This window comes from Oncorhynchus nerka, linkage group LG21, assembly GCF_034236695.1.
Source record: "Oncorhynchus nerka isolate Pitt River linkage group LG21, Oner_Uvic_2.0, whole genome shotgun sequence".
Lineage (NCBI taxonomy): Eukaryota > Metazoa > Chordata > Actinopteri > Salmoniformes > Salmonidae > Oncorhynchus > Oncorhynchus nerka.
In genome coordinates this window covers 8,078,760-8,103,974 of record NC_088416.1, presented here as the reverse complement: position 1 = coordinate 8,103,974, position 25,215 = coordinate 8,078,760, and the positions used below count along the sequence as shown (strand labels likewise).

Genomic DNA, 25,215 nt, shown 5'->3' with positions numbered 1-25,215 from the left:
AAGTAAGCATGTCTACACCTGCTGAATTTGGCGCATGTGACAAATAAACATTTGACTTGAAGGAGGAACCCTGTACATTATACAAATATTCCAAAACATGCATCCTGTTTGCATAAAGACACTAAAGTAATACTGCAAAAACTGTGGCAAAGAAATTCACTTTTTATCCTGAATACCAAGTGCTAATCCAATACAACACATTACTAAGTACCACTCTCCATATTTTCAAGCATAGTGGTGACTGCATCATGTTATGGGTATATTTGTAAATAGTTAACTGGGGAGTTTCAGGATAAAAAAATAAAACAGAATGGAGCTAAGCACAGGCAAAATCCTGTATCCATTGTCTGCTTTCCACCAGACACTGATGAATTCCCCTGTCAGCAGGACAATAACCGAAAACACAAAGCCAAATCTACACTGGAGTTGCTTACCAAGAAGAGTGAATGTTCCGGAGTGAGTTACCGTTTTCACTTAAATCTATGGCAAGACCTGAAAGTGGTCAACAATCAATTTGACAGAGCTTAAAGAATAAAAAAAATATACAAATGGGCAAATGTTGCACAATCTAGGAAAGCGCTTCGACTTACCCAGAAAGACTCACAGAAGTAGTCTCTGCTAAAGGTGCTTTAAACTATTGACTCAATGGAATGTAAATGAGTGCTTTCATTTTCATTAAATTTACAAAAATAATAAAAACAAGTTTTTACTATGTCATTATGGGGTATTGAATGTAGATGGGTGAGGTTTTTTGATTTAATCCATTTTGAATTCAGGCTGTAACAAAATGTGGAATAAGTCAACAGGTATGAATACTTTGAGGGCATGACTTCCACTCCCACAGTTATGATCAATTTCAAATCAAGTCCGACTTCGTCAACGATGACATTTTCCTTTTCAGGCAGTGTTCACCAGTAAATTCCATATTTTGAATACATACGACTGGAACGACACAATGGAAATGACCGTCATCGGCCTGAGGTAGAAAATCTGCTTCCACAATGTGAATGAGAGAATCAGTCCAAGAAAATCCAATTTCCCCATACAGTCAAAGTATTGAACATACATTGATTTAAACTATTTTTATACAACCCCAATACCTTCTACTCAATTAGCTGAAGGACTTCGTAGCATTCCATTTATGTACACAAAAAATGAATTAGCCTTTTCTTTATTTACAGTGACAACGGAAACTCAACCAATAGTTCCCTTACCAGGACCATCCCTGTTCAATTTGCAGTTGACCTGGTAGCAAAAGCGTAAGTCTTCACAGGACTATACTTGACATTTTGTTTGAGAATGACTCCATCAAGTTAATTGAATATAATCAAGATGACTTATCTTTTTGTTGTTGTTGAAGCCTTCCCCAAGACTCCACCACTTACATGAACTTTACTCTGGAGGACACATCACCTACAAGACTGGTGAATGTATATGAGGTAAACAATCAGCTGCTATTGCTGTGACTGACATTAAAAAGTGTGATTCACACGATGTGGGGGTAACGTGCGCGATCTTATTATACTCCAAAAACAAACAATTTTAATGTCTGTCACTCTAACCTTGGTCTTTTGGGAGTTAAGGTCTATGTTTTGTTACAAATTCTGTGACAAATGCCTTTGTATGAAATCTCTATACAAATGTTAGTATGGGTGAGTGATTAAATGTCCCACTGTTTACAGGTGGAGAACTTGGGATTTAAGTCTGTACCAATCACAGTCACCTTCACTTTCCCAACTAAGCTTGAGCACAAATTTGAAATGAAGGACTACCAAATATCTGTCTTACAGGTAAATTGTTCACATTGCTTACAAAAATGCTGACATTTTACTGACACAATTGATTTCAATAGGAAACAGCCTAATATAAGTTTCTTTTCTTTTAAGAACCATACTCAATGTGGAAAGATGATCAATTCAACAACAGAGGTGAGTATTCAAATATGCCACTCACTCTTGACATTGTTGGTAACCTATTCAATCAGATTACAACTCCGTATAGAAATCATGTTACTGAAACACACATTTTGCTTCCGACTGTGTTTACAGTACTGCTCTCCAGAAAAATACTGCAAGTCCATCGAGTGTGAAAGTTTCCTTTTGGAGAAGTTTTTGACAGTTACATTTGTGCTGTCTGGAAATGTTTCCTTCAAGGACCTTGATCAACATGCAAGGGTCTGTATTAAGACAACTTGAACAAATGATGGTACAGAGTAACAACATGCTAATAATTCACGAGACTTTGGGACAGCAAACATCCCTCTTTAAATCTTTGTCATACTTATTATTCATTAGCACGCTACACCATTTAAAACGTGCAGAGTGGTCAGGACCAGTGTGCTTGCATACAACTTATTGATATATATTATACTTTTTTAAAGTATTGAGATTTTTGTCCTCCATCCACTTCCATGGGATTTCTTCAAAAGGTTCCATTGTTACAGACTCCCATGAATTTCAACATTCTATTATACAATTCAAGACATACAGAATAACCTCATCAACTTAATTCATTAAGTTGACTTCCCACTGTTGAATACACAATGCAAGAGATGTGGCAAGTAGCCTTGTAGTTGAACTTTTGTAGGCTTTTTGAATTGGTCTGCAAATGGGCAAAATCGTAGCACAAGTTATCACAATAACGTCATAAAAGGCATCCGGTTTCATGATACACAGAAGTATGACATAGGAACGTGTCACTTGCCTTGCTTATTAACTGACAAATAAGCTACGTTCCCAACAACTTAGAGGGTATGACATCTTGGTCTACTTCTCTGCCTTTCCATTTTAATATATTCTACCCATCTACCCATTTGATTCTACCCATCAAATGATGCAGCTTTGTTAATTACTGCATTGACTACATTTTCTGTCAACTTTGACAAACAGAAAATCTGACCACTTTCCAAGCTTTTTATACCACAACTTAGATATAACATATGGGTCTACTTCTCCGCTATTCATATCTGAAATCAGACAGATGTTCTAGTAACCACAACTACTTTGTCTGAACTTTTTTTTTTAAAACAACTGCAGTTTTGACCACTTTCCCGACAAGTTAAGACAAAAACTTAGAGCTTTATATAACTTCTCTGCTATTTAAATCTGAATTCAGAACACTTCTACTACAAAATATTTTAAGAACTGAAGCAAGTAACATCCCATTTAATGTAAAATTACCACCTAGTTCTACTAACAATCTCGCACTCTACAGAGCTTGTCATTGCCAAAGAAATTCACTGGGGAGAGAGAAACAGTCCATTTCATCAGTTTTGTCAAACTCCGCTATGACAAAAGACGATATGTCCAGACAGCGAGTGACCCAAGGGTAAGTTTCCTGTCAAAAACCTAAAACAAAGATATAAATATTTATTGAGCAAATATTCACAAAAGCATCAATTTTGTATGTATTTATTTGCTCATTAGGATAACTCTTCAAGCTTCCACCAAACACAGGTAATTCCATTTGTGGAATTAAACTGATTCACTGTATAAGAACTGTTTTTAAAATGCTTGTTCCATCGTCACTTATTGTCTCAAAATGTATACCTCCAGATTGATGTTCAGGCTGAGCTCATCATTCCTCCCCATAGAAACCTGATAATAGGGACAGGAGTTGGAGTAGGACTCTTCCTCCTGATCATCATCACAATGGCCATGTATATGGTGAGTATCAAAGCTGCGACAAACTTTACTTCTGCAATGTAATGGACCAACACTTTGATTGTTGAACTGTTCAACATTGTTTTTTCCTTTCCACTCAGATGGGATGTTTCCAGAGAAAAAGCCTTGATAATGAAGAGAATGAAGGGGAATAGAGTGAGCAAGATGACACTGCTAAGGCTAACAATGTCTATGCTAACACTTTGGAGAAGCAGAGCCAAAACCTCTCCTTGTTGACATTCAGACAGTAAAAAATGGCTTCCACGCTTGCAATGAGGGGGTAGGGGAGGGACCAAAAGAGAAACAGGATGTGTCAGATGCAGGCTAAAGGAGTAGTAGTCTAAGCAACAACAAAAAAACTCAGGCCGATTCAGACTTAGGAAATGTACTTGGTATTCAGACTTATGTTGCTTCCTTATGCACACTGAATACATGTAATTCAACCGCTTAAAACCCTCCCACTTGTTGGCCAACCAGATTGTCTCATGGAGTTTTCAATCAATAGGGTTTTCAGTACATTTATCTAATGTAAATATGATCCAATATTTAATGTATTGAACTACTGAATGGCAACTTTCAGTATTAATCAAACCATTATACTGAGAAGGGCCTACATTTTCTAAGGGGCCCAACTCAGATTTAGGAAATGTATGCCTTTTCTTACGCACCCCTTTCCTACGCAGTAGTTGGTATCCAGACAACTTATGCAGCTGTGCAATGGCCTTTGCAGGCATGGTTTCCTTGGGCACACTGTATACATATAAATTAAACAGCTGAAAACCCTCCCACTTGCTGGCCAACAGATTTCCTTCTGGAGTTGTCATTCAATAGGGTTCAATATTGATGTTAAGCCATCCCTTTAAATAGTGTGGCTTTAATTCGAATTTGTCGACAGGCTAGACATAGAGAACGTGTTCAGAATATATGGATCAATGAAAGATAAAGATGAATATGCATATAATTAGATGGCCGGTTCAGAACCAACCGGTTTATTTAGGGACATTTTTGGGGTTAGAAAAGTATGAATCATAAAAATAAAAACACAGCTTTAGAGAGCCTTTGGGCACACAATATATATTGATGAAAGAAAAGGTGGTTTGATTCAAGCTGAAAGTTGTCAAATTCAATACATAATTTGGAAAGGTGTATAAAGTGTACAATAAAGTTTTGAACAATAGTCCTACCTTAATCATGGAGCTGTATGACAACGGTCCAGCCGCCGTGCACCATGCTCCCAAATTATTGCGCAACATGTAGGCTTGGTGGGGGTGGAGGCCCCCCTTTTGTGTTTTCTTTTCCGTCATTGTAAATAAGAATATGTTCTTAACTGACTTGCCTAGTTAAATAAAGGTTCAATAAAAAAATTGAATGTATTGTGCTGGATATTAGTGCTTTGAGATGATCAAAATTATCAATACTTTGTAGTTATGTGCCTTTTGTAATGTCTTCATGGTGGCAAACCCAGGTGCAATGTACGAAATGGTGAATTGAAAATGTTAAATGGAAGCCATTAAGGTATTTATACCCTTTTTAATTGCAAGCGTACATTTGCTCAGGTGCAATATATTTATTCAAGTCATACTTTGTTGGACTTCTGATCCTCTTCCAAGCTGTAAGAAATGAATAGATCACCTGCCTTATTAATCTGTAAGGATAAATACCGCTCTCTGTATGATAGAGACTTAAAAAAGAAAGAGCAAGTCAGATGTGATTATAAAAGAAGCACAAATCTGGGGAAGGGTACACGACCATTTCAACGTCATTGAACGTCCCTGAGCTCAGTGCAGTCCAAGTGGAAAAATTAAAACCACCACGACACTCCCTATATCAGGCCCCCACTCAAAACTTAGTTGCCGGACAAGAAAGGCACTTCTTAGGGAAGCTACTGGGAGGCCAACTGTGACCGAGTTATATTAATCAGCAGCTGCAATGGACAATGTTGATGTATCAACAGTCTCCAAAGCATTCCACAAGGCACTCTACAAAAAGGGTCTTTATGGGAGCGAGGCAAGGATGAAGCCCTGGGTGAAGAAAATCCTTGTCTGCAAAGAGTTTGCAAAACGTCCCTTAGAAGATGCTGCAGTTGTGGCAGAAAGTCTGGTGAACGCCAAGCGGGATGAGTGGCTTTTCAGCAACATGGACTGGCAATATTGTCAGGATTGATTGGAGGATGAATGGTACAAAATAGATAGAAATGCTGGATAAAAACTTGCTCCCCTCTGCCAAAAAATGTAATGTGGACGTTTGTTTTTCAACAGGACAATGACCCAAAGCACACTGCCAGAGCAACACTGGAGTAGCTTAAAGAAAATAGATGTCCTTGAGCGGCCCAGTCAGACTCCTGACCTTAATCTCATCAAACATCTGTGAAAAGACCTCAAAATTGCAGTCCACCGTTCCACAACTTGACACAGCTTGAGGCATGAATACATAAAATGAACTGTCACCATTTTCTTTTTTTGTGTGTGGGGGGGGGGGCGTACTCTGAAGAAGAATGACTCAATTTCCCAATCTATAACGCATCAAAATCTGAGGCTGTGTGACGTAAAATGTGAAAAAGTGGTGAGGGCCAAAAACTTTTTCAAGGCACTGTAATTAAAACATTCTAAAGTGTATACAGTACAGAAACTCTGCTGGTTCAGCCTTAGAAGCCTAATGCCCATTGTCCACCAGATGCATACGAGTTGTGTTTTACCGGATGTCTATGCTGCATTTTTCGTTCCTGACACGCTAGCTTTTAGCTAGTTGAAAAGCAAAGCACTACTTGGAGTCTGTGTTTTAAATACACTGCTCAAAAAAATAAAGGGAACACTTAAACAACACAATGTAACTCCAAGTCAATCACACTTCTATGAAATCAAACTGTCCACTTAGGAAGCAACACTGATTAACAATACATTTCACACGTTGTGCAAATGGAATAGACAACAGGTGGAAATTATAGGCAATTAGCAAGACACCCCCAATAAAGGAGTTGTTCCGCAGCCGGTGGTGACCACAGACAACTTCTCAGTTCCTATGCTTCCTGGCTGATGTTTTGGTCACTTTTGAATCCTGGCGGTGCTTTCACTCTAGTGGTAGCATGAGACGGAGTCTACAACCCACACTAGTGGCTCAGGTAGTGCAGCTCATCCAGGATGGAACATCAATGCGAGCTGTGGCAAGAAGGTTTGCTGTGTCCGTCAGCGTAGTGTCCAGAGCATGGAGGCGCTACCAGGAGACAGGCCAGTACATCAGGAGACGTGGAGGAGGCCGTAGGAGGGCAACAACCCAGCAGCAGGACCGCTACCTCAGTCTTTGTGCAAGGAGGAGCACTGCCAGAGCCCTGCAAAATGACCTCCAGCAGGCCACAAATGTGCATGTGTCTGCTCAAACGGTCAGAAACAGACTCCATGAGGGTGGTATGAGGGCCCGACGTCCACAGGTGGGGGTTGTGCTTAGCCCAACACCGTGCAGGATGTTTGGCATTTGCCAGAGAACACCAAGAGTGGCAAATTCGCCACTGGCGCCCTGTGCTCTTCACAGATGAAAGCAGGTTCACACTGAGCACATGTGACAGACATGACAGAGTCTGGAGACGCCGTGGAGAACGTTCTGCTGCCTGCAACATCCTCCAGCATGACCGGTTTGGCGGTGGGTCAGTCATGGTGTGGGGTGGCATTTCTTTGGGGGGCTGCACAGCCCTCCATGTGCTCGCCAGAGGTAGCCTGACTGCCATTGGGTAACGAGATGAGATCCTCAGACCACTTGAGACCATATGCTGGAGCGGTTGGCCCTGGGTTCCTCCTAATGCAAGACAATTACATTTACATTACATTTAAGTCATTTAGCAGACGCTCTTATCCAGAGCGACTTACAAATTGGTGCATTCACCTTATGACATCCAGTGGAACAGTAGTGCATCTAAATCTTTTAAGGGGGGGGGGGGGTGAGAGGGATTACTTTATCAATGCTAGACCTCATGTGGCTGTAGTGTGTCAGCAGTTCCTGCAAGAGGAAGGCATTGATGCTATGGACTGGCCCGCCCGTTCCCCAGACCTGAATCCAATTGAGCACATCTGGGACATCATGTCTCGCTCCATCCACCACAGACTGTCCAGGAGTTGGCAGATGCTTTAGTCCAGGTCTGGGAGGAGATCCCTCAGGAGACCATCCGCCACCTCATCAGGAGCATGCCTAGGCGTTGTAGGGAGGTCATACAGGTACGTGGATGCCACACACACTACTGAGCCTCATTTTGACTTGTTTTAAGGACATTACATCAAAGTTGGATCAGCCTGTAGTGTGGTTTTCCACTTTCATTTTGAGTGTGACTAAATCCAGACCTCCATGGGTTGATAAATTTGATTTCCATTGATCATTTTTGTGTGATTTTGTTGTCAGCCCATTCAACTATGTAAAGAAAAAAAGTATTTAATAAGAATATTTCATTCATTCAGATCTAGGATGTGTTATTTTAGTGTTCCCTTTATTTTTTTGAGCAGTGTATAACGCATGAAGTACACAGAATGCACCGCAGCCTAGTGCGGCTCCCCCAACATAGCGTTGCGGACTGCTCCTTTGACAAGGACTTCCGCCGGAATGCAGAGTTTGATGCATCTGGTGGACTTGAGGCATAAAGTTAGGGCCTTCAATTACAATTGTGAATAACAGCAGAGCATTTTGTGGAAAAGGGGCCGCAACACAATAAGCACGTTGACATGATTTTCAGTTTGCTTCCATATGACTGATTTCAGTCTCCAGTGATCGTAGGGAAAAATAATCTAAAACAATTGCCATGTCTCCAAGCGGATTACTCATTTACCTAGCTCTTATCAATTTATACATCACAGTAGATGGAGAACGCTGTTATTTCTATTAACTACAGACATCTATTATCGGCTTTTCCCACTTAAAACCGGTAGGTTCGCTCGACCGTATACACGTTTCCTCACGCGTAAAGATGGTGGAATTAAGTCGAGGTCAAAATAGAGCATATCTTTAGACACACCTCCACACCTTAATGTCTTACGATCTCCACTCTGATCTGAACGAATAGCAGACGAATAACCTGCTGTTCCCATGCTTAAGTTAAAGGTCAGAATATGCATAGAGAGAAAAGTGCATTTAAGGGAATTAAGTTTGAGTTACGTGCGCTTAACTTGGGTCGGAATAGTCCCCAAAGAGAATAACTTGTTGGGGAATAATCAGAATTAGTTGGTAACATAGGAAAGATGTTTTATATTCATCATATGTTTGTAAGTTACTTCTCATCAGAATGTTTATTTTTGTATAATACTGTGGCGGGGTTGCAGTTATCTGTTCTATGTCAGGACTTACTTAGGCCGGAGAGGTCAAGCGTGTATCTCTTGGCTCCACAATGTCTGTGTGCCAGTCAATGTGTCTCTGTGATCTTGTCAAGATAGGGTGGATTTGATATATGCCTGTTGATATGGAGGATTTGTTTAGGTTCTGAGTTTGAGGAAAGAACATAGTTTAGGAGACAAAGCTGAACGATAAATTATGCCTAATGCTGTCTGGCTATGTGTGTCTTTGCTATAAAGGATCTCAGTTGCAATGTGTAAGGGGACTCAGAGAATTCATTTATAGACACTGAATTGATCTGAGAGTCACAGGGTTGTGATGGAGTTCATATAATTAAAGATGGATTTGTGATAACTAACTCTGACTTGTGTGTGATTTGCTCTCATGATTTGGTAAATACAGGAAATTTCCACGACAAACTGCTAAATAAATTAATATAGTCCGACCTGACCACAGAACCAGGAAAATCACTCAATGTGATTACGTCAAAGGCTTTCTCAAAAAAGTGGGGAATTAATTTCTCACACTGGGGTATTGGGTGTTGCATAACTTTGTTTATGAAATAAGTAGTAATTCTGTAATTATTAACTCAGGTTCCCTTTATCTAATATAAGGTTTTGGTTGAAGATCTGAAAGCATTCAGTATAAAAAATAATATGCAAAAGTAGAGGCACTTAGAAAAGGGTTGGCAAATATTTTTTCACAGCACAGTACCATACTATAAGAAAAGAGAAGCACTACATGCAGAGCAGAACTGGTGCGCCATTAGTTTAAATAATGACATTTTCCACACAGGAATAAGAATCAGTTGAGTAATAACCCATTGTTCACTCTTCAAATAAGAGGAAATGTAGTCAGCAGGAGTGGAGGAAGAGGGCAACGGTTAGTTACTAGTTAACTGGCTAATTGTTCCAATAGGTTACTTTCTGCTTTAATAAAAAGTAAATAAAACGTAATTTGTTTTTTTTAACCTTAAAAATGTACATGATTGATGATTTAGTCTGTAAAAAAAACATCAACATGCCTCATCTAAGAAAATCCCAAAACAATTCACAGAGACAGACTAGGCTGACAATTCATCAGTAACATTAGCTGTTGCTAAGTAAAGATATGGGAGTAACACTTCATCAAATGTAGTTAAGGAGGGTTGTGTGTGCATGCATAATTGGTGTCCTGCATTTTACACAATCATTTTTGCAATGAATTGCTGTTCTGATCTGTTAGCGGGAAAATACACTAGAGCAAAAGCATTCATATGAAGGACAAGTGTTTGTGTAAGTCATTAGGTGCGTAGTCCATTGACCGACAGTGCATACAATATGAGCCATAGTCCAAATGCAGTTACTGTCCGAAGGGAGATGATGTGGGGTCAAAAGTCTTAAAAAGGTCTTTCAGTGTTTTCTTTTCACCCACGTTGCCACTTTTGCACCTCATTTGTCCAGACAGTCTCTTTGGTTGTACATCAGTGTTATGTCGAGTGATCCGTACCATCGCTTGGATCGGTAGGTTGTGAACGCCGGGGGTATCCACCTGGACCTGTCTCCTACCTGAATTCCTGGAGGGAATGAGATGCTCTGCTGCAGCCTCCTGAGAGTTGGAGTCCTGTGGGGAAGGCTGTGGCCTGAGTCCTGCAGGACTGGACAGTCCAACAGCAGAACCTGATGTTCTCTCAGTAGAGGGGGAGGCCAGAGGGACAGACGGCTGGTGATGGAGTGAGAGGGGAGTAAGAGGGGCAAGGTCTTCAAAGGACCACACCACGTCCTGGGCGAAGGTGGACCGTGGCAGGGTGATATCAGCCTGCCGATGGTGGCGAGGGTCACCAAGTGGCACGTAAGGCACTAATGGCTCTAATGGAATTACTAACAGCTCATCTCTCAGAACGCACTCCTCCGGCTCCTCTCGCTCACTCTCCAGCTCATCAACATCCTCCACCTCCTGGCTCTGCCTCTGCTGTCCTGTGGAAGTAGATCCTCTCGTGATTTCGTCTTCACTGGAACACAGGCCATCGCCTCCTGAAAGGGGTCACAACAGTTCTAACACACTTCCAACGGTAACAGAGACAATCCTGAATATATTTTGATACACACTAGGAGCCAAAACATTCTAATAGTTTAGCCAGAAGTAGGTGAGAGAAAATAAGTATAAAAAATATCTATGCAAGCTTACCACAATGCATTTATGTAAAAAAATATAAAAAACATTTAAGGACAAATGCACTACTTCTAGCATGAAGTGTCTGACTGTACCTGGATCTTTGCAGCTGTTACTGATTGCCTGCTCTCCCTCCTGGCGGCATGGGCTCAGGCGTAGGAAGAGGGTCCTCAGAACAGAATGGGTTGTGGACGGCTCTGGAGGCCATGAAGTGGTGATGAAATGTCAATAATATAGGTGCATTTCCCACAAAGGGACATTTAAAGTATTGTATTGAGTAAAGCAGGGCCTTACCGGTGGATGGTGTTGGGTCACGCTCCTTCTGTTTAGGCTTGACTATGGGGGGATATGGCCAGGTCTGTGTTGGAGGGTCAGGGAGGGTTGTCTGGCTGATGGGGCCTGCAAAAAGGCTTCGAAAGGGTTTTCCCACTGGCTTCTGAGTCTCAAACATAGCCTCAAGTGAATGAGAAGCTGGTCTTTCAGCAGTGAAATGTCTAGGGGGATCTGGTTGGGTCTGTGTTGGATGGCCAGAAGTAGAAGTCTGTGTGAGGGGGCCGGCAAAGAGGCTACGAAATGGTTTTTCCATGGACTTCTGGGACTCACTGACAGCCTCAACTGAGGATGTCCGTCGCTTGCAGACTGGCAGAGGCTCAGAAGACCGAATGGGGTCTGGAGGACTAAATGCAGTGCTGGGGGGATTTGGTCGGGTCTGTCTGGGAGGGTGGTTTTTGGGTGTCTGGCTGATGGGGCCTGCAAAGATGCTACGGAAGGGTTTTTCCATGGGCTTTTTAGAAGTTGGTGCCTTACAACAGGGGGAGTTTAGGGACTGTGAGGGAGCGTCGGTAGTGGTCTGGCTGATGGTTCCTGCAAAAAGGCTGCGGAAGGGGTTTTCCACAGGCTTATAGGTCTCAAGCACATCCGTAACAGAATACGAAGCCAGCCTTTTACAGCCTGCAGGAGGAGCAGAGTCTGAAGGACCAAATGTAGCGCTAGAGGAATCTGCTTGGGACTGAGTGGGCGGTTGGGGAGAGGTCTGGCTGATGGGGCCTGCAAAGAGGCTGCTGAAGGATGGTTTCAAAGGTTTAGGAGATCCAAGCACAGCTTTATCTGAATAATAAGCCGGCCTCTTATAGACTGAAGGAGGATCAGGGGGCCGAATGGAGTCTGGAGGATTTAATGTAGTGCTAGGACGATCTAGTTGGGTCTGTATATCAGGGTGGCGAGAGGACTGGTTGATGGGGCCTGCAACGAGGCTGCGGAAGGGGTTTTCCACAGGCTTGTGGGACTTTAGAACAGCCTTAACTGAATAAGAAGCTGGTCTCGTACAGCGTGGGATGTTTATGGGAGAATTAGCAGAGTTCTGTATGGGAGGTCTAGTAGAGGTCTGGCTGATAGGTCCTGCAAAGAGACTGCAAAAGGTTTTTTTCACCGGCTTCTGGGGCGTAGAGAGAGCCTCAACTGAATAAGAAGCCTGCCTCTTATTCAGATGAGGACCAGACAAACTAATGGGGTCTGGAGAAACTAATGTAGTGCTGGGGGGATCTGATTGGATCTGTGTGAAGGGTTTTTCTTCAGGCTTCTGGAATCCAAGCACAGCTTTGACTGAATAAGGAACATTTCTCTTGCCGCATGTAGAGTTTAGGGGTGGATCAGGAGTGTGGATAGAGTCTGGAGGAACTAATGTAGTTGTGAGAGGATCTGGTTGGGTCTGTGAGGTCTGGCTGATAGAGGCTGCAAATAAGCTGCGGAAGGGTTTTTCCAGGGGCCTATGGGACCCAAGCACAGCCTCAACTGAATAAGAAACCGGTTCCTTAAAGCCAGGAGAGCTTGGGGGAGGATCAGGAGACCGAATGGACTCTGTAGGAGGGGCAATTTCCTTCTCCACGACCTCAGCTGACACTTCATTCTGACACATGGGGGTACTTTCCTCAGCATGTGGCTCAGAGGGTGATGAACTGTTGTAAAAGTTTGGCCTGAAATCCAGACAAATGTAGCCAATCAATAAAACACGAGTGAATAACTTTCATTTACTATCAACAGTGTAAAATGTAAAGCTCATCCACATACACACACTACCATTGTAACACACTACTGTGGTGTGGGGGTCTTACTATTCTAACACACTACTGTGGTGTGGGGGTCTTACTATTCTAACACACTACTGGGGTGTGGGGGTCTTACTATTCTAACACTACTGGGGTCTTACTATTCTAACACTACTGGGGGTCTTACTATTCTAACACTACTGGGGGTCTTACTATTCTAACACTACTGGGGGTCTTACTATTCTAACACTACTGGGGAGTGGGGGTCTTACTATTCTAACACTACTGGGGAGTGGGGGTCTTACTATTCTAACACTACTGGGGAGTGGGGGTCTTACTATTCTAACACTACTGGGGAGTGGGGGTCTTACTATTCTAACACTACTGGGGAGTGGGGTCTTACTATTCTAACACTACTGGGGAGTGGGGGTCTTACTATTCTAACACTACTGGGGAGTGGGGTCTTACTATTCTAACACTACTGGGGAGTGGGGTCTTACTATTCTAACACTACTGGGGAGTGGGGGTCTTACTATTCTAACACTACTGGGGTGTGGGGGGCTTACTATTCTAACACTACTGGGGTGTGGGGGGCTTACTATTCTAACACTACTGGGGAGTGGGGGTCTTACTATTCTAACACTACTGGGGAGTGGGGGTCTTACTATTCTAACACTACTGTGGTGTGGGGGGTTTACTATTCTAACACTACTGGGGAGTGTGGGCTAGTAAGGATAGTGTAACAAGAAATTCTCCTTCGTGGGGACATTTCTCAGGACTAGGACTACTATAAATGTAGGTTTACAATTAGGATTAAGGGTTAGGGGAAATGAATGGAAATACATTTTAGCTCCCCACAAGGACAGTAAAAGAAACGTGTGCGCGCGCACTCGCGTTCTTAACCTTAGGGGATTCAGGAACATGTTAATGACAGGCTTTGTCTCCTCAGCTGACGCCGACTCCTTTGTGGCCACTGACTCCTCCATGCAGATTGGCTTGTCCTTTTTAGCCAGTTCCTCAATGTCCTTGTCCCTCTTCAATGCCTGCATAGGAGAAATAAGCCCTAGTTAGTAGATAATGGTCACAGGAAGCAACAATATGTCCGTGTGTAAGGGCAAGAGTGTCATCTAAGGGTAGACAGTTACTGACTGCCTCCAGTAGCTGTTTGGTGAGCTCAGTCAGAGGTTCATGGGAAAACCTGCACTGGTCTCCTTGGGAGCACTTCTCGTAAGTATGGAAGAACTTGCAGGGGAAACTCTGTGGGTACTTGGTCAAGGAAAGAAAGCAAAAACATCTGCATCCACCCCTACGGCATCCATTTTGTTGTTAAGGCACAGTCCACTACGGGTCGTTAAGTTATTGTTTTGTGATCAAATGTGAAGTTTTTCACAAAATATAACAAGAGGTAGTAGGACAGATACACAAGGAAACAGTATATAAACAGTACAGTCATTTCCCCCTCACCCACCCAGTGGCAACCACTACATAAGGGACATTTCGAATAAGCTGAGAAAAGGATATTGTGCATGTATATGCAGCTCTCTCCTTTCGAACAGGATCCCTGGACGTAGAATTTACACACTTCGTTGATCGAGTAGTTGACGTCCAGAGCATGTTCTAGTTGGCAGTCATCACCCTGCAAAACAAAATAAGTTGACGGGGTCTCTAAACAAAATGGGTCAGGCAACTGACAGTATTTCCTGTAAAAGATGTCAACATCAACATACCTGACTATCATTTGGATATATTGGGTTTAGGTTCAATTTGTCAATTGGCCATTAATATTGTTACAATTTCTAATCATAAAATATAGAAACCTGCCTTGATGCACTTTCCCCTGAGGAAATGTCGACAGATTAACCTGCCGTCAATCTCCAAAGCATTCTGGTCTTTGAATTCCTTTGTCATGTTCTTCTTCCCCTTTCCTGTCAAAGTTTCCTGGAAGAGGTTGGAATTAGCTGTGAAAATGTACATAAGACTGAAATCACTGACTTGGGTTACTTAGCTGTAACCGAGCACTGTAAAGCTACAAATTACATTTCTATGGAAATTGGCAAGGAAGTTTGCATGATTTCCTTTTGAATTACCAGTGTTAAACGTCCATCATCTGGGAACTGTCGTCCACCACTACGTGACCGGTCAGTGCCTCGCTTTGACCAATCACCTCCTCGGAGAAAACTGCCCCTCTTGTCACAGCCCCGGCCTCTATTGCTCCCCGCTCCACCCCTGTTGGAGCCACCTCCGCCCCTGTTGGAGCCACCGCCGCCCCTGTTGGAGCCACCGCCGCCCCTGTTGGAGCCACCGCCGCCCCTGTTGGAGCCACCGCCGCCCCTGTTGGAGCCACCGCCGCCCCTGTTGGAGAAGTCTCTGGGCTGGTTAGTTCCGTGTCCACCCAGTCCGGTAAAATCCCCACCCCTCCTGGCAGAGTTTGCCCCTCTGCCTCTGGCCTGGTTGTCAAGTCTCTGCTGCTGAGGCTCCCATCGCTGCTTCTTCTGCTCCCGTCCTTTCTTCTTGTTTACACCTTGAACATCCTTGTTCTGATCAGGATCTGTGGAAACAGTTAAATTAAAATCCTACACACATTTTAAAGTCAATACCTTGCGAATAGTAAAGGGTTAATCCATAAAAACACACCCATGGCTTCTCCGGGCCTCATGTTCTTCCAACCCGACTTCTCTGTAGCATGACCTGGGTATGCACCCTCCTTGCTATCACTGTAGAAGTCCAGTTCTCTACTGAAGTCAAAGCTTGGTTGCTCGAAATCACACTTCACCATGAAGTCTCGGGCCACAGAGTCAAAGTCTTTATAAGATTGTGGTGGGCATTTATGAAGGTTACTTTTCTTGGCCTGGCCACACTGCTCCTGCAGAAAAACACAAAAAGGGTAACGTTACAACATCAAAAGGGGCAATACCAAATGGTAACGGTTTGTAGCCTATTTCTATACTAACTTTATATTCTACAGTAAGGCTTGCGGACACCGTTCCTGGAGAACTTCCGTCCTGTAGGTTTTCACCCCAACCCTAATATGGCGCACCTCAATCTAATAATTAGCTGGTTGATGAACTGAACCAGATCAGTTACAACTGGGATTGGAGAAAAAACCTACAGGAGAGTAGCTCTCTAGGAACAGGGTCGGAGAGGCCTGATCTACAGGTATGTGGTGTGCAATTTGCCTAGTAGTATAAAACACGGCACAAACACAAGATAGGCCTATGTTAGTTAGGCTTATGTCAATGTTCAGCAAAAAAAAAATTCTCCATTCTGAATTGGCCTATTCAGCATGTTTAGTACATGACAAGTTCACCTGTTGGTCCCCCTTTTTCCTCTTCCTGGGGCCACTCTGCTGACCCCGTTGCAATGGCCACTTTCTGGACTGGGCATCCCTTTCGTTCCCCTTCAGTTGAACTGGTTCCAGTTGCCCTTCATCCCTTTGAAATCTGAGAAAAATGGAAGAAACAATAAATTCTCAGTTGGCTATGTATTCCAAGTCAAAGCTGAAATACTTGACTAGGTTAGTTAGCTTGTTACATTAATTCAGCATAGTAGAAGAGAGACATTCGAAATAATGACTATTTGTGTTATAGTAGCTTACCTTTCCATCGGCTCACAAGGCGTCGGGTCAAATTCTTTGTTTGGAAGACTTGAAAAAAGGCTGGTGAACGCCATGTTGCTGACATGCAATGTTGTGTCGGGTAGGCCTTACTCTTCTCCTCAAAATAGAAATGAGTGGTTTTCATTCATTACCACTACAAAATGTGTCTAGGTCATAGTTATATACTGCAGTAGCTAGCCAGGTAACTTGCTAACGGGTTAAAAAAGTAGCTGGCAAACTGGCGAGGTTATAGCTAAATAATGTAGCGCTTAATGATCACTGCAGACAACGTTGTACATGCGTGTCGGCTCGTGCACCTGCACCGCTCTATCTTGACGCTCGCGCACTTCACTTGCAAACGGTTCGTTTTAGATGAGCGCACAGCACAAACACGTTTCGTAATGTTTCCACGATAAACGCTCCCAAAATATAATTTCCACTACGAAGCCAGTGCTATCGCCAGACAAACAGCTCGCCAGAGAAAGACATGACGTTTTCCTTGCTTACTTCCGAGCACGTGTGCACCACGTCGCCGCCTACTTGTCAACTGCGTTCCTTCAGAAGTAGTACTGCTCGAAGGGCACAGCAAAACGATTCAAGACCTAGGGGTAATCGTCATCCTCTTCACTGCCAGATTATAGAGGGATGCAGTCTGGAAAGCTGCTAGGAAGAACGCCTTCCTTCAGAGCCATAGTATGCGTTTCGCCGACCATCTCAGCCCGGAGGACATAGAAAGAAGGAACAAGTTGTGGCCAACGATCAAGATAGCACGAAATGAGGGAAAGGCTGCTTACTTCGTCGGAGGACTAGGCTTCATCAACGGTTCAGAAATCCATATTCCTCCCTAAAATCTCACTAGAAGGAACAGGTTGATGGTTTCAGCCATGGTATTCTCATTTTCCTTATGTTGTTTACCTAACAATCATCAGGTGACTATTTTTCAGGAATACTCAGGTATTTCAATGTATTAGTTTGTTCTTGTATGACCAGAAAACCTATTTTGTTTACAAACTTCCGAAGAAGATTGAAAGCTGTATTTATTTTTTATGTATACAGTAACTAAGATACTGTTTTAAAGGGCATACAGGTCTGCTCGGACTTTACACGGTTATTGTTCTATTTAGTTATTAATACTTATTTCCAAAAAAGGTCTTAGGAACGTTTATATGTAAAACATTTTTTATTCACTTATTTTCTGATCAGTTTTCATATGCACTTAAAATAGTAGGTACCCTTTTATTTAAATTATTATTTGTTATTTTATTTCTCAGAATAGTTCCTGATTACACTAAAGGGTTTTTTTCGTCTCTCTTACTACAAGAACCCTTGGTTTGGGTCTTGAACATAATTGTCAGTTGAGTTGAATTTCAAAGCCAGATAACGTCTAGCTCAAAGGTTATGGAATAAGCTATTTTCACTTTAAATGGACTTAAATGGTGCAGATCTCGGTTCCTTATCGTTTACGTTCACTGCTCCTACGTCTTTGACTCATCCTACTACAGTTTATACTTTTATATAATCTTTGTTGTTTTGTCTTTGTCTATAGTTTCTCTTAATGCTAGGGGGTTACGAAACAATGTGAAGCGCAAGGCCTTATTTTTATTTGCTAAACAATTTCGAACAGATTTTTGCTTTTTTTCAAGAGTCTCACTCAATTTCGGCTGATGCCAATTTCTGGAGGTCACCGTGGGGCAACGATATTTAATCTTTCCATGGATCTGAACGCTCCGCTGGTGTCACTACAATGAAAAATACCTTTGGTGGTAATATTCTACACTCGGAATGTGACCCCTTTGGTCACTTTATTTGTCTTGTGATCAGTTACAATGACATTACGCTCATTACTGTAAACTTCTACGGGTTCAACACCAAACATGAGAATGATGAGTTGCTTGAATCTATAGAGATACATATACTTCATTGGTTATCTAAATTTCCCAATTCGTTATTATTGATAGGAGGGGACTTTAACATTAAAATAGATAATTAAACTGATAGATGGCCCCCAAGTAGGCCAACCAATCAGAATTTGGGTTTAATACTTTTTTGTTTGATCTTACTGATATATGGAGAGAGAGGTTTCAGGCCGACAGCTCATTCACTTGGAGTAACAAAACAGGTTCCAGACAATCCAGAATAGATTTTTGGCTTAACAGAATTCATCCTATTTCTTTAGACTTGAGAAATTTCACTCTAAAAATAACACTATCCATAAGTTAAACATTGATGGTGTTATTACAGATGACCAAAAATGTAATCGCTAAATACTGTAGCAATTTTTACAGAAAATTGTATAGCTCTACGTACTGTCAGGAATCCACAGACATGTTTTTAACTCACTGAATAATGTTCACTCTATCAGTGATATAGAATCTAAACAGTGTGATGAACCTATCAAAGTTGAAGAGATTAGAGTCTATCAAACATCTAAAGAACAATAAATCACCAGGTGTTGATGGAATTACATCAGACTTTTACTAATTATTTTCTGAACAAGTAGCTTCCTATTTGAAGCCTTTTTAGAGAGTATTAAAAACAATGTTCTCCCTCCTACAATGAGTCGGGTTAATAACACTAATAGATAAGCCTAAAAAATAAGTGCTGCTCATCGATAACTGGCATCCAATCTGTCTTCTTAATAATGACTATAAGATCAAGCCTTACTACTTGCAAAAATAATTAAAGAAGTCCTGGATGCAATCATTGATAAAACACAGTCTGGCTTCATGAGGAACAGACATATTTCTAACAATGTCAGACTAGTATTAGACATACTTGACTACTCAGACTTAATAACTGAGGATAGCTTCATATTATTTTTTAGATTTTTATAAAGCATTTGACACAGTAGAGCATCAGTTTGTCTTCCACTCCCTTGAGAGACTTGGCTTTGGGGATTTTTTTCTGTAAGGCTAATAAGACTCTATGCAAATGGTAACAGCTTTATCAAATTGAAATATGGCACCTCACCTAGATTTGAGTAAAAGAGAGGAATTAGGCAAGGTTGTCCTATCTCTCCGTACCTGTTTTTATTAATCACCCAACTTCTTGCAAATTCTTTAAATAAGGTATTTCCATAGCTGGTAAGGAAATTATTATAAACCAGCTGGCTGATGATACTACACTTTTTCTGAAAGGAGCTAACCAAATTCCCATATCGATCAATGTGATACAATCCTTTTCCAAAGTGTCTGGTCTATATCTTAACATTAATAAATGTGAACTCATAGCTGTCAAAGATTGTGTGACACCTTCATATTATGGTATTCCAGTAAAAGAAGAACTTACATATTTAGGCATAACCATTACAAAGGATCAGAAGTCTAGAGGCTTACTAAATTTCAACCCTCTTATTAAAAAACCCCAGAAGAAGCTAAATCAATGGCTACAGAGGGACTTATCTTTAAAAGGTAGAGTCCTAATAACCAAGGCCGAAGGTATCTCTAGACTAACATGGCGTTCTATCTTGACAGTAAAATAAGCAAGGAGATAGACCAGATGCTTTTCAACTTTCTTTAGAGAAACCATACCCATTACATTAGGAAAACTGTTGTAATGAACACTTATGAGAATGGTGGACTGAATTTTCTGGACTTTACTACTTTAAATAATACTTTTAAGATCAATTGGATAAAACAATTCCTAAGACGACCCACTTCTATCTGGTATTTTATACCTCATCATGTCTTCTCTACTTTTGGTGGCCTTAACTTCATGTTGTTTTGCAATTATAATATTGACAAAGTTCCAGTGAATCTTTCTGCTTTTCATCGGCAGGTTTTCTTGTCATGGCCCTTAATTTATAAACACAATTTTTCGCCACACAGATATTATATATGGAATAATCGGGATATATTTATAAAAATACTTCTTTGTTTTTAGAATATTGGTTCCCGAAATAATATCCTATTGGTGAGCCAACTGGTAAATGCAGAGGGTCTTTTACTCAGTTATAAAGAATTCTTATCACTTTACAAGGTCCCTGTAACACCTAAAGATTTTGCAATTGTTTTAGATGCCATTCCCTCAGGTGTTGCTATGTTATTCAAGAATGTGTCAAGACCTGACCCTCAGAGCCTACCTTCTATTGACCCTGTTGACTCATCAGTGGGAAAGATTTGTTTCTCTTTTGGTCCATTCAACAACAGAGCGATACAAACCTTGTTTCAGCAGGATGCTGTATATTGCATATTTTTTGGCATTGTATATGCATGTAAGAAAACTGTGGCAAGACATCAGAAGGTTTATAATTGAACACATTTATGAAGATTTTCCACTATTGTGGAGAGATGCACAGTTTGGATTCTTTACATACAATAGAAATAAGCTGAAACATTTTTATGTAATTAATTTTATTATTCACAAATGTAAATCTACAAACAGAAAACCACATTTTCGTACCCTACAAAAATAAATTGAACTGTATTTTAAGACGGTTAAATGCTCTACTAACAAAAAAGCTGTTAGAATTGTAAGTATATGCATGTCCCTTAAGGTCCTTGTGTAATTGTAATGTGATATTGTACCCCCTAGTTCGATTGTCCATTGTTTGTAATCTATGTATGCTTGTGTTCCCTCATGTGCTTTATGTGTCGATTTGTTGTTAATAAAAATAATAATAATAATACAAATTTTAAAAAGGGCATGTTCTATCAGCACACTAGAACGTGTTGAAAGATAAATAATCAGTAGTATACGTGACACAATTAGGTCTCTGGGCCAAGCTTTGCCAATGTTATTTGTTTAATAAGTCAAGTGTAGTAATGCAGTGCATTGATTTTTTTTCTAACCATAATTTGTAAGAAAACTGAATAGTGAACAAGTGTGAAGTACAATTAGTTAGTTGACTGTTTCATGCCATAATCACCAGTCTTTTGATATAGTCAAAATTGGTGACAGAACGTCAGTCTTTATAGGATCATAGTCAAAACACTGAGACCAATATGATTACAATGAAACAGATACATATAGCACACATTGGGCACCTTTGAAACAGAAATACAATCTAGATAGGAGCTGACCTTCGTTCCTCCACAGTGGAGGCTGTCCCGGTGTCTAGCTCAAAGTCCAGGTCTGGGTGCCGGTTGACGTGACAGAGTGAGTTGTCTCGTTCCCTCTCTCTGTGTTTGTGCTTCTCTCATTCCTCCAGCTGAACTTGGTGGATCGTCAACGCTGTGTCCCTAGCTGTCCCTCCGCTTCTCTGAACCACAATGACGCACTGGGCCTCCCTTGTTCTCCTTCTGGTTTTGGGCCTCTCCACCCAGGGGACCCTCTCCCAGGACGCTGAGGAACCTGCACCAGTGGACCCAAGCCAGGCCCCTGTCGACCCCTCCCAGGCAGAGGATGAGGACGAGTGGGGACTGAACTCCGTTAGGGGAGGCTTTGAAGCCGTCAATGGATACTTTGACTCCGTGCTGGAGCTTATGGGCGGACGCGATGGCGTGTGCCAGTACCGCTGTCGATATGGTAAGAACATGATCGACGACTCTGGCTATCCTATCATACATGTATCATATGCGTGGCATGCCAACGATAGTCAGAGGAGTTAGCGAAACAAGTCCACCTAGACCAGGCTAGTGATTAGTTAGCCGAGATATTCTGTTCTGTATAGACCGCTTCCATGTGATCCTAAATTCAAATTGCGTAACGATTATCCGGGCAGGTAGAGATCCATTATAGATTAGCGAGATGGTACCCAATGGAGATAAACATGGACATTAAGATTTTCTGAGGTCTTTAACACATCCTCATGTTGAAGCCATTTAAACTCTTAAATGCAAGGACACCATATAACTGATTAGGGAGAGCCTATACTAGGATTTCCTTTGACATTACTAATAACCTTTATCACCTCACATCTGATAATGCTCCTTAGTCAGTGGACTATGAGCAACGAGAGAGAGCTGGCAGAGGTGTCATGAGGTAAAGTGTGAAATACTCAGTGATTCACAGCTAGGCTGTAGTCTTCACCTTTGATATCACATGTCCCATGGGCTTTACCTGTATTGACCATGGACTCTGTTTTGGTTGCCACCATTAATGAACTGATAATCTTCTCTAACAACGTCTGTTGTCTGACATACAATTTATGGACATCCAACCTCCCACTGGGCACACACTGGTTGAATCAACATTGTTTCCACATCATTTCAATGAAATTAGGTTGAACCAGTGTGGAGTAGACTTTGAATTGACATCTGTGACCAGTGGGCCCCCTTTGCTGGGTTGGTCAATCAAGTGTGGATGGCAAACAAGGATGGGTTCAGTTCCATTTCATGTCAATTCAATGAATTTATCAAGTAAAACTGAAATTCCAGTTCCTACTTTCCTCTTTGGATTTAAAAATAAATTAAAAGTGGAAATAAATATTCCTCATGGCATTTCTTGAATTGAAGGGAACTGATTTCTCTAACATTCTTCATACCTCAGGTAAAGCTGCTCTTCCTCGCCCTGACTACCAGATGCCAGAGCCCAACGGATGCAGCGCCTACTTCTTAGGCCTTCCGGTACCCAATAGTGTATGCATATGTAGATGATTGGAAACACACGCACACCCACACATTAATGCTCGGTGAAACATTTCCCCAATCAAGTATTTTTCGACTTGTACATTGATATCATTGTACATACAACTCCAATAATATACAGATTGAAGAGTATGCATGCACTGAGTGTACAAAACATTAGGAACACCTGCTCCTTCAATGACAGACTGACCAGGTGAACACTATGATCCCTTATTGATGTCACTTGTTAAATCCACTTCAAATCAGTGTTGATGAAGGGGAGGAGACAGGTTAAAGTAGGATTTTTAAGCCTTGAGACAAGTGAGACATGGACTGTGTATGTTTGCCATTCAGAGGATGAATGGGCAAGACAACATATTTGAGTGCCTTTGAACAAGGTTTGGTAGTAGGTGCCAGGCGCACCGCTTTGAGCGTGTCAAGAACTGCAATGCTGCTGGGTTTGTAAACGGTCAATCGTTTCCTGTGTGTATCAAGAATAGTCCGCCACCCAAAGGACATCCAGCCAACTTGAGCATTGGAGTCATCATTGGCCAGCATCCCTGTGGAACGCTTTCGACACCTTATAGAGTCCACACCCCGACTAATGGCGGCTGTTCTGAGGGCAAAAGTTGGTGCAACTCAATATTAGGAAGGTGTTCCTAATGTTTTGTACACTTAGTGTATAACACCATTATAGCACACCACACACACACACTCACCACCCTTGTCCTGTTCCATCAAGGTTGATCTGGGTATTCCTGCCATGACTAAGTGCTGCAATCAGCTGGACATGTGTTACGACACCTGCGGCTCCAACAAGTACCGCTGCGACTCCAAGTTCCGCTGGTGTCTCCACAGCATCTGCTCTGACCTCAAGAAGAGCCTGGGCTTCATGTCAAAGGTTGAAGGTCAGTCAACCTGATGCAGTGTACATGGAAAGTTCCAGTCTGAAAAGTGTATAAGCCATCAAGCCCTTGATTCCTCTGTTCCTCAACTCCCTCTCAAAGTCCATTGCAGGAGGCGCCAACATCCCTCCCCTCAAACTTTCTCCAATGAACTTTGAGGGGGCGCAAGGAATTAAGTAAAAATCTAAGACTTGACAGCTTGTACACTTTTCATACAGAGCCACAGATTACACCTACAGCCCTATACCTGAACTTCATTGCACTTTCATCAGGCCTATTGATATTTTGTTCAAGATGTTTAAATAGGCCAGTAATTAACTCTCATCCCCATGTCCCTCTTTACCTTCTAGCCTGTGAGACGGTAGCAGACACCCTGTTCAACACAGTCTGGACTCTGGGCTGCAGGCCCTACATGAACAGCCAGAGGGAAGCCTGCCTCTGTGAAGGAGAGGAGAGGGATGAGCTTTAAATTAGGGTTACAGACATACACACACACACTCACGTATGCATGCATACACACACACGTATGCATGCATACACACACACACAGCTCTCCTATTCACCAAGTAATATGGGATGATACGTCACTCCAAATGACTGCTGGAGATTCAAATTGATTAGGGTTTTTTCAAAAGACTCATATTTTGGCTATTTGTGTAATTTATTTGGTGTTTTACTTGGTTTTGTTTAACAGAACAAGTGCTGTATATTTGCAACAACTGTTGGGTTTATTATTATTTTTTAAATCTACAAAAAAATGTGTAATACAATACAATCTTGTATTTGTCTTCTTGAGTTGTGGAAAATATGAGAATGCCATGTGCTTCAGACTGCATCTCTTCCTGAAAACAGGGGAACACAGAACACACACAAATCTGAAGTTCAAACTATACACTAACTATACAAATATACTGTACATGAATTTACAAAGATGAATGCCAGACATTATCTTCTATTAAATTCAAATGTGTTTTATATCTCGCCAGAACTTCATTCATGATTCATTTTTTAATTGACACAATTAGGTAGAAATTATACATTACTCCA

The 25,215-nt window shown here is 41.7% G+C and overlaps 3 protein-coding genes across 4 annotated transcripts in view; 2 read left to right on the top strand and 1 right to left on the bottom strand.

Moving 5' to 3' along the window:
- The window catches only part of LOC115103783 (integrin alpha-X-like), a 33,254-nt gene extending 29,248 nt beyond the window's left edge, over positions 1-4,006 (top strand). The window contains exons 22-31 of the mRNA XM_065006253.1: positions 902-981; positions 1,182-1,259; positions 1,361-1,439; positions 1,683-1,790; positions 1,887-1,928; positions 2,049-2,174; positions 3,214-3,327; positions 3,426-3,455; positions 3,555-3,665; positions 3,764-4,006. Coding sequence (XP_064862325.1) covers positions 902-981; positions 1,182-1,259; positions 1,361-1,439; positions 1,683-1,790; positions 1,887-1,928; positions 2,049-2,174; positions 3,214-3,327; positions 3,426-3,455; positions 3,555-3,665; positions 3,764-3,817 — 822 coding nt within the window. The 3' untranslated portion in view covers positions 3,818-4,006. The remainder of the gene's footprint in view (positions 1-901; positions 982-1,181; positions 1,260-1,360; positions 1,440-1,682; positions 1,791-1,886; positions 1,929-2,048; positions 2,175-3,213; positions 3,328-3,425; positions 3,456-3,554; positions 3,666-3,763) is intronic.
- Positions 4,007-9,500: 5,494 nt separating this feature from the next.
- Positions 9,501-17,299, bottom strand: LOC115103782 (histone-lysine N-methyltransferase 2D-like). The gene is made up of 11 exons (XM_029624711.2): positions 16,758-17,299; positions 16,470-16,602; positions 15,797-16,025; positions 15,250-15,710; positions 14,984-15,100; positions 14,684-14,798; positions 14,312-14,421; positions 14,066-14,205; positions 11,412-13,090; positions 11,213-11,314; positions 9,501-10,978 (listed from the first exon to the last, which is right to left on the bottom strand). The coding sequence occupies exons 1-11, from the start codon at positions 16,829-16,831 to the stop codon at positions 10,308-10,310; spliced, it is 3,831 nt and encodes a 1,276-aa protein (XP_029480571.2). The 5' UTR covers positions 16,832-17,299; the 3' UTR covers positions 9,501-10,307.
- A 1,723-nt stretch (positions 17,300-19,022) lies between these two features.
- LOC115103781 (group XIIB secretory phospholipase A2-like protein) lies at positions 19,023-25,143 on the top strand. Of its 2 annotated transcripts, none has more exons than XM_029624709.2 (4): positions 19,023-22,223; positions 23,187-23,263; positions 24,006-24,171; positions 24,519-25,143. In XM_029624709.2, the coding sequence occupies exons 1-4, from the start codon at positions 21,968-21,970 to the stop codon at positions 24,635-24,637; spliced, it is 618 nt and encodes a 205-aa protein (XP_029480569.2). In that variant the 5' UTR covers positions 19,023-21,967; the 3' UTR covers positions 24,638-25,143. The 2 variants fall into 2 exon arrangements, with proteins under 2 accessions (XP_029480569.2, XP_029480568.2); XM_029624708.2 differs by having other exon boundaries at positions 19,049-22,223; positions 23,187-23,275.
- Positions 25,144-25,215: the final 72 nt, after the last annotated feature.